The 18,340-nt window shown below is 42.8% G+C and overlaps 4 protein-coding genes across 5 annotated transcripts in view; 2 read left to right on the forward strand and 2 right to left on the reverse strand.

Annotated features, from left to right (window-relative positions):
* LOC126562150 (multiple inositol polyphosphate phosphatase 1) overlaps window positions 1–18,340 on the reverse strand; it is a 222,946-nt gene that overhangs the window by 103,070 nt on the left and 101,536 nt on the right. The window lies entirely within an intron of this gene.
* Window positions 1,129–13,649, forward strand: LOC126562945 (23 kDa integral membrane protein-like). 2 transcript variants are annotated; one of them, XM_050219550.1, is made up of 5 exons: window positions 1,130–1,253; window positions 12,335–12,526; window positions 12,618–12,785; window positions 12,856–13,103; window positions 13,601–13,649. In XM_050219550.1, the coding sequence occupies exons 1-5, from the start codon at window positions 1,188–1,190 to the stop codon at window positions 13,608–13,610; spliced, it is 684 nt and encodes a 227-aa protein (XP_050075507.1). In that variant the 5' UTR covers window positions 1,130–1,187; the 3' UTR covers window positions 13,611–13,649. The 2 variants fall into 2 exon arrangements, with proteins under 2 accessions (XP_050075506.1, XP_050075507.1); XM_050219549.1 differs by lacking the exon at window positions 13,601–13,649 and having other exon boundaries at window positions 1,129–1,253; window positions 12,856–13,121.
* On the reverse strand, window positions 15,324–15,759 carry LOC126563353 (oxidoreductase-like domain-containing protein 1). The gene is made up of 2 exons (XM_050219989.1): window positions 15,616–15,759; window positions 15,324–15,533 (listed from the first exon to the last, which is right to left on the reverse strand). The coding sequence occupies exons 1-2, from the start codon at window positions 15,736–15,738 to the stop codon at window positions 15,324–15,326; spliced, it is 333 nt and encodes a 110-aa protein (XP_050075946.1). The 5' UTR covers window positions 15,739–15,759.
* LOC126563168 (uncharacterized) lies at window positions 16,252–17,137 on the forward strand. Its single transcript, XM_050219790.1, has 2 exons — window positions 16,252–16,314; window positions 16,625–17,137. The coding sequence occupies exon 2, from the start codon at window positions 16,631–16,633 to the stop codon at window positions 17,129–17,131; it is 501 nt and encodes a 166-aa protein (XP_050075747.1). The 5' UTR covers window positions 16,252–16,314; window positions 16,625–16,630; the 3' UTR covers window positions 17,132–17,137.

Below are 18,340 nucleotides of genomic sequence, written 5' to 3' on the forward strand. Positions count from 1 at the left end.
ACATATGACGACGTCCGTTGCCGTGAATTACCGTGAAGGTAATTTAGCTATACTCTGAGGTAAGGCAAGCAGCAGCATAGCCGTTTTTGAAATATTTACAATATATTGCAATCTAGATGTGGATAATAAAACATGCAATAATAAATGGATTGTATGGGACCTGGATTTGATGATTTTTTATTCGATGGCTCTGAGCCGTTAGGATCCTCTATGATTTCCGTCTAATGCACGACGGTCTTTTGTATTATGCTTTTTATCCATATCGGCATTTTCCGGATTACTTGCTCGAACCGAACTTACCTTTGTAACATCCCTTGTCTCACTGAACTCGAACAAAAAAGTTCATAGCCATCCAAATTAGTAGAAACGTTCAGGTTAAGATTCGGAAAGCTGATACTATGTAAAATAAATGAAACAGGTTAAAAGTTCTTCCAAAAACATCTGTAAAATAAACTAAAAATCACCTAAACCAGCTCAAAATGCAAAGCCACTGCATGAGGCTGCGTACGTGACAAACGCAAAACAAGTCGAATTTAAATCCACCCTCCCTAGGTACGCTGTCATCTGACATGACGTTTTCGAGCAGCAGCTGTTCCGCTTTGGCGAGGAAGCAGCAAATTCGGATTGCAGTTCACGCTCATTCTTGCTCTCGACACTGGTGCGAAAAGACGTGACTTTCGTAACGTACGTGTGCCCTCAAACAAGCGGCATTAATAATCTCTTCGCAGGACGTGTGAACTGTGTGTGTGTGTGTGGTGAGTGATTGACTTCAGTAGCGTTATCATTTATGATAACTGTGCTGCAACGAAGGAATAAAGTGTGTACGGATAATCAAACGCCGTCAATAACCGTTTAAACCAGCGCGCAGCAGAGTCCTGCTCCGTCCGTTACAAACTTCACCAGACCGACGACCTAGGTGCGTGTGTGCCCTTACACCTTCTTCTTCTGTGAGTGTTGTTCATGTGATCGGTTTTTGTGTGTGCTGTAATTTGAGCACCGTTGAAGCCTCCTCCTACCCCTTAGCGTACCGCATGTTCGTTACGCACCTTCTACACCTACCATTCCTTCGAGTTATCCTTCAAGTTGATTTAGTCGTAGTGACCAGAGATTTTGTGGTTTCTAGCTCTTTAGGAGGAAACAAATAAACCAACAGCAAGCCGAACACAACAACAACATTCCGGTGCAAAATGGCTCTCAACTGTGGACATTCGACGATAAAGTATCTACTTTTCATCTTTAACCTGCTGTGCTCGGTAAGTCTAGCGCAGACGTATTTCCTTTTCTTTTCAAGCGGGCAGAAGGCGGGTGCACCAATCTGAGATCATCGAAACGCTACGACAGTTGGTCGTCGATAAAAGGGAAAGTGTCTCTGAAAACTTGTTTTTCTCCCTTCTTTATCGAATCATGCAACCGAGTTGCAGTGTTTGTCTCGGATGCATAATGTACGTGATCGTGGTGCGGACACACACTCTAGGCAGAAAGTAGAGGGTACGGTTAAAACTTCATCACCGGCTGCTAAAACAACCGGCTTCTGCGTCTGTATACTACGTGTTTGGTTAGTGGCGCTCCCGGGCACCCCATTTTACGGTGCTGTTTTTGTGTGTCTCCCCCTCTTAACTAACGTAGCGCGCAGCACAAAACCTAAACAGACGGGATAGAAATGTGTGAGAGAGGTTATATTTAGCCAACCAACCAACAGGTCATGTTTCACTTTGAATCGCGCGCGCGTTTCCTTTTTGTCGGCTGTTCGAAGCAATCAAAGCAACATATGAATCACTATGCTACCAAACACACACACACACACACAACCGCACTGACAATAAACATATTGAGAGATTCTTAAAAAGCAAAAGGAAACGCGTCTTTGTTTGTAACAAATCGGCGAAGGTTTTTTGCAGATCCCAGCATTCACCCATCATCAAATAAACCGATGCGTAAATACAATTCCCCATCATGCTCTACTGCAGGCGACGTATATGTGCTTGTGTTTGTGTCTGATGTGGACCTTTTGGCTTCCCCTTTTTATGTGTTTAATGTTTGTCGGACAAAAAGGGAGAAAATAAGGGAAGAAAGGAAATCGCGTTTACTTTGTTTTTTTTTTTAGGAAGAAAACATTCCAGTGCGGTTTTGCTGGAAGAAGTTTACCTTGATGTAAAGGCCAACTCTGCTGTGTTTGATTTGCTTGGAGAGTGCGCGCGCGACTGCTGGAATTTAAAATAATTTTACTGAATCGAAAATCTGTTGCGCTCTTGTTTCTTTTAGCACGAACCATCGAATTCCATCGAAAATGAACGTGAAAAGAAACCGAAAACAATCCATTTCCTGGGCTGGGAAAGAGTAAAACAAAAAGTTCTATCGAACTTCGTTTTACGCCGTCGGACGTTTGTTTTGAAATATTTACGAGAGGAAGCTTGATGTTGTGAGATCGATTCGATTGGAAAATAACGAATAACAATTATTGGATTAAATGCGACGAACTCTCCCCTTAGGGGTCACGCTATAAAATGAATCGTCTTCATGTGGAAGAATTTGGGCACATAATTGAACGATGCCGGATGGTGTCGCACTATTGAAATATGATTCAAGATCAAGATATTTTCCAACGTATGATAAAAGCATGTAAAATGCTGTCCAAAGAACCCCCTCAGAAAGAGCTTTTTCCCAAGAGAAACTAACAAAAATGGTATGAAAAAGACTCCTTTACAGATTTATAAATAATCAAATGCACTTATCACAACTAGCATTTGATATGAGGAATGAGTTATTCATAAAACAAGCACAAGAGCGTCCCTTATGATGATTTGAAACATTTGAAGAAGGTTCGACATTGCCGTACGGGACACTGGACTTGTATGTTCCTGTACCATATGAACATTTTCCATTTTGGAGTGTTTCATTGTCTCCTCGGAATTCAATTGATATGCGCATCTGCCTCACGTCTATGGGACACATATCCTTTGTTTTGCCAAATGTGGTTTATATGTAGGTGAGTATTATTATCACCTTCAAAATTCCAACATGCAAGTGCACGCACGGCTACCACCATAAAGGATTCGCGAAGGACAACAAACGTCACAGTCGAACAAATAGCGCAAGCACATGACACCGCGTACGCGGTCATGCTAACGGCTACAGATGGTGGCCGAAGAAGCATATGCGGTGAGTTATTTTTTTGTATATTTGGCATATATTGTGACTAAGTATTGTTTACTTGTGCGATAAGGGAAGCAAAAAACCTATAGAGGGTGTAATAATTTTCATACCGGCGCCCATAACACACACTAGCCAAAAGAGCTTGTGGCGTTTTTTCCTCTCTATTTTTTAAATCTTTCGATTAACATGTTTCTTTGTGTCATTGTAGATTGTAGAAGAAGCGTTTAATATACGGCAAAAGTAGCAACACCCCCACGTACACAGGATGTGAGAAGCATATGGATTTTGGGTGAAACAACTGCACAGGCACTCGCAGAACCCATTTGGGAATCGGGCGTTGTCACTAGTTTTGTTCTCCCCGAACCTTCGAACACAAACCCCCATATGTCAGAAAAATGCGGTGAGAGCGTAGCCCCAAACGCACAGTCCGCGAGCTGAGTGGAAAAATAAAGCGAAACGCGCGGCGCACAAACATATCGTGCCTGTAAAGGTGTGTAGGTTCCACCGCGCGAAGATCATGCTGGAAGAATGGGACGAGTTTTGATGTGTTTGTGGGGCTGACAAACACGCTTACGTAAATAGACGATTGCGCGCACGCACACACAACCGCAGGAGGGTTGGTTCTACCGAACAACTCTCTTTTCGCTGGTTTGTCTGATACTACACCCCCTTAGTGGGAAGGAAGGCTTACTTCTCTGAAGCCAACCGAAAAAAAAATGTTGACGACAGAGGAAAGTGGCAACGTGTTTCTTCTTGTGCTTGTTTCTTGAGTTGGATATGGACATTTTAACATCCCCTTTCTTTTCAATCGTGATATGCTCATATATGGGAACACGACGCCACGCATATATCTTGCAATATATGGATGCGTTGAGCGTGTGTGTTGGATTAATATTCCCTTTTTAAAAATTTTGATACAAGTAGTCTGTGTCTTCAGTATGCTGGACTTACTATATCCCAGCTTAAGTAATTCAAGAAAGTCACAAAGTGCAGAATCAAATAGCCGTTCTAGATTTATTCGAATCCATCAAAGTAAGCTACAGATTTTTAGCAACTATATCAACATGCCAAGGCTTACTAAGTTAGTCAGACCCGTCTTCGAACGCTATTCCACACGCTCACGCACGCCGATGATGACCTCATCCACGCGGTGAGTTTTGGTTGTTTATTTTACATTGGCGCCCCCTGCAATAGCTTTATGCCAAGCAATACTTCTATATGCTTCTCCAACTTGGCAGTTTCGTTTGGCTTTTGCGGTGTGCTAAAAAAGAAGCAACAGGTCTCCTCTATTCGAGCTCTCCTTCTGCACCAATTGTGTGCACACTGCGCGGGTTTCGAGTGGAATTGCACTTGCTTCCATTCTCTCGGCCGAGTATTAGTCACATTTTCAATTGCTGGCAAAACACCATCTTGTGTAGATGAATTAAAAATATGCCAGCATTGTCTTATCAAAAGATAAACTTGGCAACGATAGCGTGCCGTTCCTGCGCTACTGGAGCTGGACGGAATGTAGCGCACTTGAAGGTGCGGCGGCACATGTCCGGCCATATCTGATAAGTTCCGTAAATACACACACGGTACCATCACCCTCCCTATCGTAAAACCACGACCTTACTATGATGAGCTTACCGTGTGTTGCCTTACACACTTCGCTTATCAAGATGGTGGTTGTAAAATTGTAATTTGCCAGTTTTTCAAGCGCATCTTAATAACTTTTACATACACCTCCCCACTGATTGACGATAGTTGATGTCCGTTTAAGCTTCCTCAGCAGTCAGATTAAGTATTAAGCCCTTCCAAGAAGAGATAGTTTCGTGGATTGAAGCACGTGATAATTTTTAATTATTCAACTCCACGATCCGTGTCCCCGAGAGTTTGCTAATGCAACACGCGCGCGCGTCTTCTCAAGTTTGTTTATGCTTTTTTTTTTTTGGAAAACTACAGTACTACAGCAACTACATTGTCTTTTGTTGCGGCCAGTGCAAAGCAAGAAATCATAAAACCAAGTTACGAGTTATACGAGTTTCTTTACTCCAATTTCATTTCCCGCTTCAATCGGACGCACGAATGTAAACAAATGATCGCTCTCTTCGACATTTCAATTCATTTTTTTTAGAGAACTTTGTGGGTGGGAAATCAGTCAAAAGCCTAAGCAGATCTTATGACGGACATTTGATTTATACACAATAGCGTTTGCTTCAACTGACCGATATGTAAACAAATAAACAAATTTAGGCCCTTTCTGTGATTGGGTGTGAGACTGGGATTTAATGTTTGTGACTGGATCGAAAAAAAGTCATTTCCAACCCGAAGAAAAGTACAAGGGTTTACACTGCTTGTGTGTTTATTGAATTGAATTCACTGTTCTTCGCTGGTAGGCAAGAGTTATAAAAAGAGGTGTTTTCTATAAAGCACTTAGGAATAAAAGCAACATTAGACGACGTAGTAATGTCTCGTCATCCACTCAAATAATTATAAATCTATGACTCAGTGTAACTTACTGAATAACATGACAAAACGCTCATGTTCCTCATTAACTCAATATCGTTTAGTACCCCTAAACATGAAATATGGACAATTTTACGGGATGCACACGGGTTTTCCTAAAACACTTCAACCATACGGCGGATATCTTATCACTAACGGGAGACCAACACACACAACACACCCCACCGCACCTTGGAGGTGATCGATAAGAGATGAGTAAACCTTTGCGTAACCGCATATCTATAGGTTGAATTGATTGGCACCGGAACCCCCCCACGGTAAACATACTTGTATATATGTGCGCGTGGTGCTTCAAATGATGCAGAAAAAGGAGAGCATTGAGTAAAATGGAAAATAAGTGGAACTTTGATTACAATTCAATTTCCACTGCTGTAATTTGCGCCACAAGAAGCGTGAAGTATAAATATTTAGAAATTGTTTGTTTTGTGTGTATATAAAATGTAGGAAAAAAATGGCGATTTATTTCCACACAAACCTCACGTTATTCTCACAATTCTCACGATCGAGGATAAATAAACAGAGGAAAAGAACAACATCCAGAAACCCTCACTCAAAGAGAGGTTGTACGCCATTCGCCTAGTTCCGCGGCAGTCGGTGGGGTAGAGTACATGGCTGAGATAGAGGTTGTAACCCAGGATGTGCATCAATTGTGTTAGCAGATAAGATTGCTAGCACCATATAAACCAGTCGTGCAGAAGATCGATTATATTTTGCGCAAAAAAAGAAGGTCATCTAAATAGAGGAGGCATTATCAGTAGCCGCGCACACGTACAGTGGGTAGCACACCACTCTGTCGTCACGGGAAAAGAATGTTTCCAATTTATTAACTCTTTTCCGTCTTGCGTTTGCTGTGTCTGGCATTGATTATTAATTGGATTCCGTTTTTCTTCAAAGTCTTTGGAAGGAACCTAACTCGAAAACACAACCTCCACAAGAGAGGACCATGAGGATGACATTATTGGGCACCTACTAACTCCGGTTGCGTTTTTGCAAAGCGTTGTTCTCCATATATACATGGCGTGGTTTCCGTTTAGAAACTCGCTGTTCTCGCGCGGTTACTTCAATGTCATTTGCCGGGGGCCCCAGCAGTATTTAAGGCATAGCAAATGAATCACCTGTTTGCTTGTGTGTTGTGTGTTACTGTTGCGATCGTGTCTGTACGCGATCACTTACAACCAATGTCGGAGTAGAAGCGCATGCGAAAACCGTGGTGGTGAACCACAGGCACCATTTCGTGTTTGCGTTCAGGGTGATGAGTGTATAGAGGGGTTGGATGGATGACTGTACCTATTTGTTCTTGACGATTCACCCGCCAGCATCATCCCTGTATTATGTGCATTGGATGACACATCACGGAAGAGCGTGTGCGAACCTCTATTGCTTGGTTCACTTCCTCCATCACATGACAGGCGAGAGAGGTCGCCAGACACACAAACACACTGGAACCTATAGACGCGCGCTAGCTAGATCACACCGGAGGCAGAACGTTAAATTGGCGCTCCACTATCGATACAGAATTTGCAAATGGCGGGCAGGCGAGCTGCGGCTTACTCACGCGCACACCTACATGTATTAGCGAACGCAAACAAAACGCGCCATGTTGTTGTTGTGACCTGACCGATCATCGAGCGATCGGTTACGGGTGGTTGCATTTGGCGTATCAAAACTAAAGTCTCTCTCTTTACCAGGGTGAACAAATCTCCCTCCACAACAGATCCTCATGATAACTTCGCATAGCTTCGCCCTCGGGTTGTTGTATGGAAGCACCAGCGACGGCATCATCATCGTACCCTTGTGTGTAAAAAGTTTATGGAACTAGAACGCCTTCATGTTCTTCAAGCGGAGGGTTGCACGCAGTTCTCAACCATTCGTGATCGTCGGTTGTTTGAGCACGGTGCTGTTTGATCATTCGTGCGCGCCAAATGGGGGAAAACAAACTTGATCGAGCTATCTAGAACACAAAGCAAACACGTTCCACGTTCCAATAAGCGTATTTTGGTTGAAGACTTCAAAAAAGAAAACATCTGGAACTACTAGCACACTATGTCCTCGCACTTAGGAATTAGTCATCAACCGACAATAGTATTTGATGTTAGAAAATGAATTTTAGGTTAGGTTAAACCACTCTCGTGTTTAATACTCTTCTAATTTACGCTTACTTTGCACAAGAACCAAACCTGTCATTTTTGTTGTTGGGTAGATCCATCATTAGTTTCATTATTCTTTCATTGTTCTCTCGCCCCACCCTCATTGCGTCGTTTACGCTTGATGGCGTTTGAAATAAAAAAGCCCCAAAGCCCAAGCAGCAAATTCCTTGGGGTTTTCGCTTTTCCCTGTCTTCGAAGGTTGGGAGGAGCGTCAAGCGTGTATATAATCCGCTTTTTTCGGTTACGATTTAGCGAGCATAAACCACTCATTTGATTTGAGCTGTTTTTCCACTAGAAATAGTCGATAAAAGATACAAAGGGAGCTTCCTTCCCTCACCAAGAGGGACCCATTTGGGACGGTATTGGTACAATATTTATTAATTTTGTCCAATAATTTCCATCGGACAGAGAGCAGCGAACACGCGCGTGTACTGATCACCTACAACAACACCGTGTGCTGTGTGGAATAAATGGCCGATCGTGACGGGGCAAGAATGCGCTCACCACGCACACGACCTAGATATATTAGGTTAGTGAGAGTGGGCCACGGAGTAGAAGAATAGAACTTAGCGTGGGAATGAAATCTGTTGATTGGTGGAAGGCTAGAGCGAACCTCGTCGTACCTAATAAATGATGATGATGCGTAAGGTATATCCCGTGGCCCCCGTGGCCCCCGTGGCCTTTTCGCACTTCAGTTTTTTTTCACCTTCAATAACCTCATTTTTTGTGTGACTTTGAGCGGTCTATTTGATTGGTCACGTGGCACGTGGGGTTTAGGTTGGTGGAGGTTCCGCTGGATTTCCATTTCCACCACCGAAACCGAGCAGGGAAATATAGGGGAAAGGGAGTAAATAAGGGAAAGTGAGATAAAAGGAGGTCAGTTTATTTAGTCCTGGCAAATCACCAGCACACCCCAATCACACCCCCATGTCATGCTTCCTTCAAAATTCTGTAGACACTTGCGCGCGCGTCCCCGATCGTTAGCCATTATTTCCCGTGCTGGTAACGTGACGAACAAGGTGTTCGATATCGATTAATAGAGGGACAACTTATTGTTGTCTCCACACATTTTTTGTTGTTGTCGTTGAAATGAGTGACAGCATTACGAGACGCGGCCGGCCACCCTTTATCAAATCCCCCCTTTTTCTTGTACGGATAAATGAGGCAATTCCTGTCCTGCATACTTAATAATGGCGCTCTACTGTGCGAACGGTTGTAATTGGTTCCTGCTGACAATGGAAGACCACCACATACCGTCATCGCGTGTCTCGGTGTGATCCAGTACTGTGGACAATTATTAACACTATTCCATGGCCAAGGTCAGTAGTGTAGTGCAAGCTGTGACTCTTTCCTACAAAACGAAACACAAACCATTCCTCCTCTGGTGTTTTATCTCTCGTCACCAACAATCACAACCAGTCAGGAGGTGGATAAAAGAAATCTGGAGAAAAGAAGGGACAAGGGGAATCACATCCACACATACACCACAGGAAATATGAAATACTGACTCGCGAGAGAACCTTGCGGATTTATAGGCGATTTTGTTGTTGGCGGCGACAGCGAAAATGACATCATGCTGCACACACACGGCGGCTTCGCTTTCGCTTGTGTTGTGGTGTGGCTCTGTCCGGTTCCAATCGTTCAGGGGTATGCAAATGTGGATGATGATGACGACCACACCAACCTCCGTTATGGTCGTTTCAAGCAAAGCCATAGCAGCAGCAGCAGCTCCATCAATTTGTCATGTGATCAAACACTTGTCGAGGCCGCTTCCTGACCGATATGCGTGATATAAAGCGACAAATTGTCGTGGACACACACACGCATTTGTTTTAATGATTTTGGGGGAAAAATAACTCCCAAAATTTTGGGATCTTGGAATTCTTGGTATGGAATTAGTCACTGAGAATGTATGACGTCTATTAAGCAAAAGATGCTGCTGCCGCGTGGGATAAAAAAAAACCCCAACGGAAGTCATAAACACTACACGAAACAGCAAATTTGAACACCTATTTGTGGAGGTTGGGAGTGAGTTCTCGGTTTTAGATTTTTTTTAAAATGATAAGACTCTTCTCCAGAAAAAAAACATCCACATGCCGGCGTTTTATGTCTCGTGACATGAAATCCGAAACATAAAATCCCCGAACTCTTGTGCGCGCAGACTCTCTCGCTTACCACGCCAAAAACTATCCTCCCATACACATCAAACTTTCGATAGTAAATGCCTTGGTCCTGGGTGTTGTGACAAAAGTCTGTCTCAGAAAGACGAGTATTACTACTTCGCCTAGGTAGCTCCTCTCTGTGATGTGGTGGCTGTGTGGCGTTTGTTTGGCGGGATAACGAAAACGGCTCAATTACTATTGTGCCCCTACCCCAAACTCTCCTGCTCCTCGTGGTACGATGCGCGACGCCATGTCGGAGTTTTCCGTTTCCGCTTCTACTCAACCCACAGAATCGTGGCACCAGTTTGGTTGTTTTTTGGAGTGGCGGATTGAATGCGAGTAGCGCGCCTGCACTAAATGGAGTGGCGGCGAATGGCGACGGAATTCTGCTTCTTGCCTTTTTTGTGTGTTATTGCTCTGGATGTTGAAGGAGGCAGGAGCAGTTGGTGTTTGAGAAAAGGGTTTGCTGATGAAGCTCTACTATTACTACTCGCTTCTTCCTGACGAATTCCGTAACATATCCGGCAAAGGATGAAGAAAATGTAATGGGTTTAATAAAACACGAGACGAGCAGGAAGCAACAACTCCACAGGGCATGAAAAATGTGCGCCCAGTTTTTGACCTAGCTGATGGTGTGAAGTTGGTAGACAGAGAACTAGAAGTGGAGTAGAATGATCTAATCAGGAAATCATTTCAAAATGCAAAAATGAAGGGGTGCAAAAGGAGTGATCGATCGATTTTGAAATCGAACAGTAGAGAACACCTCTCATATATTGAGAGGTGCGAGCGGCGCGCGTTATCTTCGTTTATGTGTCGTTATGTGTAATTCAGAAGTAGTTTAGAATTTTCACACTTTTTCAACAGGTTGCAAACCGGAAAAGGTCGTGATGTGTTCTGCACGAGCACATGTGTACCGGGCGTGTATTAAGTGCACCGACCAGGCAGATTTTCGATAATGAATCCATGCTTACCTTGTGTTGCACATATGGCGTGTTGTGTGGTGTGAATCACGCTCGCATTCATACAGGTGGGGGGGGGGGGGGGGGACGAGGACATTTGTTGGAAACAAAAGATAACGCTCTTATTTTTGGAACTGATTAGTAGTAAACGCACCGGACCCGTTATCGCAGTACATGTATCAATGATTGATATATCCCTATCAAATCAGTAAAATATGCTTCATGCTCAACATACTGATAAAGGCCAAGATTAAAGCTCTACTTCTTCTTGCGCGTAGAAGTACTCAAGCTTACTTGAACACAGACAGACAGAAGAATTATCGCACTGACGTAGTCGATGCAACAGATTTGTTGATTAAGGCTCATACATTTAAAGGAGCAGGTCTTTTGTACGACCTCTAGTGGTTCGGGAGGTTCTCAAATACCAGAACATCCAACCGGATGTTCTGAATGTTAAAAGAGCAATCCTTTCTTTCACCTTTTCATTTCCTTCTTACACGCTCATCCTTTGACCAGAGGATGTCCTTCGAGTTTTTAAGTTACAGTTTGAGACTACAAAATTCTTTAGCCTTTACAAATAGAATCTCATAAAGATAAAGATCTTGTCCACCAAGAGCCCTAACCATCCAATACACCTTTCAAGAGGACGATCCCTCCAAAAGGCTAGACATTGTAGGCCAAAACTTTGTTCTGATATATCCTTCAATTAGAAGGATTCCTCCTTGGAACATCCTTTTTTCCTTGGATCATATTGCTGTGATCTATTGTCATTGCTCTGTGCTTGATAATTTCATGATGAAGGTGATAATTAGTCTTTTTTTCAATACACCTATCCCCTTGCAGTGGAAACCGTCAAAGGACAACTTGTTGTGGATGACAAATTTGACACTAACCTCATCATTAGTCAGCTCTAGCAATAGTGTTTGTCATTCATCGTTCATGTAGTGTCCCTCATCGTCTCTATGATGTTCAGGATTAATAATTCACTAGAAAGCCTTCAGCAAGGTTGCTTTTGAATAATTGCTTTGTTATGAAGAGATCCACAACGGATGAATATTCTCTTCCCAGTTTTTGAACAGTTAGCTTCCTCTCAGAACAGAACAGCCTGACCTTTAGGCTCAAGAATTAAAGCGATGAAGAGATGTCAGGGTACTTGGCAGGATTTACTCGCTAGCGCTATTACAATCCAGTGCCATGTAGTAGCAGCTCTTTCTTTCTGAACAATTACTTGCTGTTAAGAGGTAGTTGACGGCCGTAACTCAATGCACATCTTTTCCTGTATGATGCGTGCATTGATCAAGCTTTAGCTTCTCCAACACGGTTACCAAATAAGATTAATGCAACTATTTTCTCTAATCCTGATGTGTCTTTCTTTTTTCCTTCTCTCCCTTTTCCTTACCCACAGCTCTGCGGCATTGCACTGATCGTGATCGGTGCCGTTTCGCTGGTAAAACTCGAGGAACTGCGTGAAATTAGCGATGAGTACAACATTGTCGCCCCATCCATCCTGCTGATCGTGTTCGGTTCGATCGTGTTTGTCATCTCGTTCTTCGGCTGCTGTGGTGCGATCCGCGAATCGTATTGCATGACCTCGACCGTAAGTAGTAGTTCTTTCGGGTCAGCGGAACCTAATATCTAATTCCTTCCATTTTCTCTTTCTACACACTCGTTCAAACATCCACAAACAGTATAGCTTCTTCCTGATTCTGCTCGTGATTGCCCAGATCGTGATCGCTGTGCTGGTGTTTGTGTTCGTCGGCGATGTGACCACCGCCATCAAGAAGGGCTTCGAGCGCGTGTTTGAAAACCGCGACAATCCGGTGAATGCCGATCTGGTTAACTCGATTCAGCAGAACGTAAGTTGTTCTTCTTCATATAAAAATCCTTTCCACTAATGTGTGTGTGTGTGTGCTTCGTATTTTGCAGCTGGAATGCTGTGGCAAGCGTAGCTTCCTGGACTATGGTGTCAACTTCCCGCAGTCGTGCTGCAGCACCGGTGGAACTGCACCGCTCTGCGTTCCGTTCGCTAGTGGCTGCTTGAGCCGACTGTCCGAGTTCCTGGACAGTGCCGGAAACATTGTTGCCTGGGTGTCGCTCGGTGTTGCCGCCGTCGAGCTGGTCGGCCTCATCTCGGCCTGCTGTCTGGCTAACGCCATCCGCAACCAGCAGAGAAGGTCTGGATATTAGATCATCTCTGATCTTTCCCAACCACACCACCTCCATCACCTCCTTCTACACGCTTTTATGTGTCCACTCAACTACTACTACACCTCTTCATCTGTATTCTTTCCATCTTCCAAGAGAAAAAAAAAATACCAAAGTTTCCTGTGAGAAGAACCGCATTAACGCGCCCTCCTCTTCCCAAGAAGTAGTACTAACAGTGTGTACCCTTGAACATTATCATTCTAACAAAGTGAAACGCAAACTAAAACCTCCTTCTTCTTAACTAAAACCTGCCTTTTCTTCCTGATCTGTTGGTCCTGGGTTGGGAAAAGGGAACCAAGGAAAGGGGAGGGAGAGAGAGAGGAAAATGGTGGTGCATCTTGCTCCCCATCGATTCCTCCTAAGTATGTTCTATTATACATTATAATTTATGTCTTTTTGTTTTTCGTTTCGTTGTTCTTCTTCCATGTTCCCGTCCTTTTTTTCTTTCTCTCTACCCCCGATACAGATACAGCTAAAAAGTGTTCGCTACTGCTACTACTACCACCACTACTACTACGCTTGTTTTAGTAGCTTTTTGGTGGGTTTTGTGCGCGCGTATATGTCGTCCGTTTTTACGATTTATATACATAATACATACAATATACATTAGGCCGAGAAGCTGCATTCGAGAGCGGAGATAGGTTCGAGATGGTAATATTGTGCGATAATGATGCTGCTTTTTCAAACATACACAAATTTTGTATAAGAGATAAGAAGAAAAAGATTTTCTGTTGGGCGTTTGTGTATCGTCGTGTTTGTTTGGGGCTTGGCTCGTGCGCTTGATTGAATGTGTTTTGAAGGAAGGAAGGAAGGAAGGATATCCAGGATCACCGATTTTACAAACATACAAACAACAAGGAAAAGCACAATTCATTCTTGAGATATAAGGCGAGGAAACAGCGACATCACCACGAAGCAGAGGAAGAAGGAGCAACAAATGGATTGAGCGCGTGAATCACCTCATTCGACCGAGGATCATGATCGTCGCCGTCTATTGATCATCACCAACACGCGGGACAGCTAAACATAGTGTGTGTTGTACGTCTTTACTATTTTTTTTTTTGCTAGTACGCTCTGTATGTTTGCGCAGTGAGTGAAGCAAATGCTGGCTTTTTCGCTATAATTATGCTTAAAAATAATGCTTACATATTTAACTATTTTTGGGCCTACCCACACAAAACACGGTAGAGAAAGAGTTCCAAGTTGTTGTAGATCACGTTAAACCGTTTTTGTTTTTGTTTCTTTTCTATTTTCCATTCAAATTATATTCCCGATCTTCGAATATACTTCCGCGCGTGTGTGTATTGGTATTGCTTACGAAACGTACATAATAAGTGTGAGGATCAGTTATCGAAAAAGGAAAACACCGAACCGCCGTTGTAGCATATAAAAAGGGTGATGGGGCCTTATGACATCTTTCATCATTAAAAACATTGTTTTTGTTCCCCCCTTTCTCAGAACGACATAAACAAAAAATACGAAGCTCGAAATGGAAAACAAAAACTTAGGTTAGTTTGTTTGAATTTTGTAATATCTCTCATTCACGTCATTAATAAGATTGTTGTGCTTTAAAAGGAAACTAAGAAAAACACACAGTTTTTTTTATTAAGAGGAAACATTTATAAACTAAAACAGGACTTACACGCATATACACTTAGTATTTTGCAAATGAATTTTCTTTTCTTTGTATCATCACATCTTCAGCTAAATCATCAGAAGAACAGGACAAACAGTACACAAGTCTCAACAAAGATGTACTTTTTTTGTGTGTGTGAAGTATTGGTTTTTTGTGTGTGTGAAGTATTGGTGCGGTGTCGACGCGCACACTGTTGAATTTGACCAACAAAATGCAGTTAAAAATATATATATACAATGAAGTATCTTATGTCGTTAAATGGGCGTTTGTTTTGTTGTAATTGGTGTGTTTGGAAGGCTTGTTTTGTTGTCTATGCTTTGGGTGATTTAAGTGTTTTTATGTGCATATTCTCCAGTTGTTTAATGGTTTCTTGTTTAGCATTGCTTGTGGATTACGAAAGAAACTTTTCTTCTATTAATATCACATAAGTCTCATCTGGAAGTTGGTATTTTTTGTGCTTTATTTAAATATTTTATTTACTTTTTAAAGTTCGAAATCGCTATACCTACACCTTTAAAATCTATAAAGAAATCTTCCGAAATTTAATCTATCCTCACGTAGGGTCCTCCGTCTTTGTCGGCTGTATGTTTTGCAGTTCCATTTTTAAAAACATTTTCAAGCTAGGATCGGAAATCTTTTCCAGCACAATTTCGCGTGCCTTTTCGCCTCCATCGTCGAGCATTTTGGTCAGATCGGCAGCGTACTGTATCCACACACAATTCTGGCACCCGGACATGCAGCATGTGGTGGGTTCGGGAGGGAGCTAAACTAGGAAAGAAACAACGGGTTTAAATGTTGAACTCGCGAAGCATCCTGAATCCTGGTGCTTGCTGTTTGATCATTACCTCTGGTATACTGGTGTCCTTGTTCACCGTTGCATCGGATCCATTAGTGCTAGAGCAAAAGCGGTAAGCCATGTTTCTTCTTGCCTGAACGTTACGGATTGCATTTAATATCACGCAATTCATGATGCTTGCACCTTGCACCCTGAAAGGGCAAGGTGATTCTCACTACGGTGTATAATACACTATCACTTTCACAAGTGCACTTTATAAACGATGTATTTAAATGAAGCACACTTGGGTAGCTATTGCAATAATCGTCCCGAATTCTTCGACCGTTGCAAAAGACGCATAATTTTGATAAATAACAAACACAACTTTCCTAATCAGCTGGTTTTTATTTACTGTTTATTTTCCAACTTTTCGACAAGTTGACATAATCAAGCGAGAGGCGGGAAAATGCGAAACCACCCACCGTGTGTTTGTATTGGGATTTTTTATTATTGTATTGTAAATAATAAGATGTTCTTCTTCTTTTGTTCTTGAAAAAATTACACGAACAATAAAATAAATCTAAAATTTTCATTAGAATAACGAAAAACGATTTCAATTGGCTGCGTACGTGAACCACAGAGTTTTACCGTCACTAGGTACCCTGCTTGACAGATCCGTTTGAGGTTACACTCTGCTTTGCTCTGTCCCGAATGAACGACGTTTTGGGTTGAAGTTACGTAAAAATTCGCCTTTAGCTCAAGAAAATCCGTAAGTTTTCATTAAAATACGAGGCAAATTCATAGTTTCTTGGCTACAAATGTGCAGCGAAAGGATTTCCAAGCAGTTGCGAATTGGTATACGTGCAAAAAGAATCGATTTCTTGTTATAACTCGGTGCAATTCACTCGGAAACGCACTGATCGTGTGTTTTGTTTTGATTTTGCTGCTCCGGTTTTTTAAGCAAAATAAATTTGATTTATGGTTGATAAAACTTGTTTGAAACCAATTAAGCTACAAATTTGCCTTTCAAAAACAATTCTCTGTACTTTTCCAATAATTGCGTACCGTTTCCGTTTCAGCCAACCATGAGCTTAAAGGCCAATTACTACGACAAGCCGGAGGGGGATGACCTCTTCGGCAAGATGATTGCCACCAACAAGTACGCCCTAGCCGGTGGTCTCGGATGGTCCACCGTCGAGGTGATGATGGTATCGAAACCGAAGGGCTACCTGCCCACCATCGCCCGGTACGTGTACTTTACCGGTCCGTTCGTCGGCATGGCGTCGGCCTTTACCGTCGGTGCGTATGCTGCCAACAAGCTGCGCGGTCGGGATGATGGTTGGAACTATGTTGCCGGTGCGTTTGCAGCTGGCGGTGTTTACGGTGCCTGGAAGCGTAACGTTGTCGGTGGACTGGTTGCCGGGTTGATCTTTAGCGTGGCGGGCGCACTCAAGAAGCAGTCCGTGGATGAGGGTTGGGAATTTTTCCCCGAGGTAAAGCAGCACGCCATCAGTGCGGTCAATCCGAACCGCTACGACTTCACGCTAACGCAGGAACGTGAACGAGGATGGACGACCGGCAAGTGAGCGATGCGAAGCGTTTTAAAATCCGATTCCGGTTCCGGTTGTAAATCAAGTTAGGCAATAAATACTGTGGATACTATGGCGTACCGTGTACGGGAATAATTCGTTCGGAGTAGGTGAATGAAGTGTGAAAAATCTCACAATTATTCTCGTTTCAGTTGCATACATTATTAAGGAAGGAAAAAGCTGTACCATGTGAGCGGGACGGGTTGGATTAGAAAGGATTTTAGACACCATATGTATGAAGGGGATCCACCTATTCCTTTCGTAGAAAAGATGCGTCGAAAACATCCGAGGAGATCAGGTCTTCAACATGGAGAAAATCCTGGACAAGATGAATCATAGCCCGTATCAAACTATACGATCTGATAAGCTTGTCAGATAGATAATTATCAGCACAATATTCCAGGTGAAGAGAGATGCGAAGACTCACTGAGTCCTTTGTTATGAACACGGGCTAGTTTGCTGGTTGGGGAGATAGCGTATCTTAGTTAACACTGCAGAAGTCCACCAGACAAACTCGGAGGTGAAAACTTCGCGAACCATTTTCTATAAGTCTATGAAGATCCTAGCATAGACATACATTTATAGGCTTATGATCCGGACCGTTTCCGCGTAAAAACAGGTCCTATTCAAAAGTACTGATTTACTCGGAGGACATGATAGGTGTTGAAACATTTGAAGACACATTTGATTGTATGGAAGACTTATAGTTTTTGTACTCCCGTACAGTTCTGATGCATTTAGGGTATGTAGACTACATGTTGAATAGCCCTGTAAAACCTTGAACACCTGATATGTATGTGTATACAACCCCCAGGTTAACACGAGAAAGAACGGTCATAAGCCACCTCTAAGAACAGCATTCATTAAGTTTTTACTTTAATTATTCAATCAATTACAAACAATGCAAGGCAGTTCCGTTTTCAAAAGCGGAGAAAAGCATCTGCATACGAGCAAGCGTCCAAACAAGGCGACTGAGGGTCATCGTAATTTACATGAGTAACATTAAAATTAGCACCCAATTGCAGTAACTCACCTCCGCTCACTGCAACGTGACCTTAAGGCCGGTCAACTGTACTTTGTCGAATTGGGAGGGGAAAAACGTTTCACTTTTCATCTTCTACACAGGTGTAAATTTTCAAACTCCTCAACTCAAAACACCAGGAACATGACGAGTGACCCTTTTCCGTTTCTTTTAAATAATCGAAC

This window comes from Anopheles maculipalpis, chromosome 3RL (genome assembly GCF_943734695.1).
Source record: "Anopheles maculipalpis chromosome 3RL, idAnoMacuDA_375_x, whole genome shotgun sequence".
In the NCBI taxonomy this organism is placed as follows: Eukaryota; Metazoa; Arthropoda; class Insecta; order Diptera; family Culicidae; genus Anopheles; species Anopheles maculipalpis.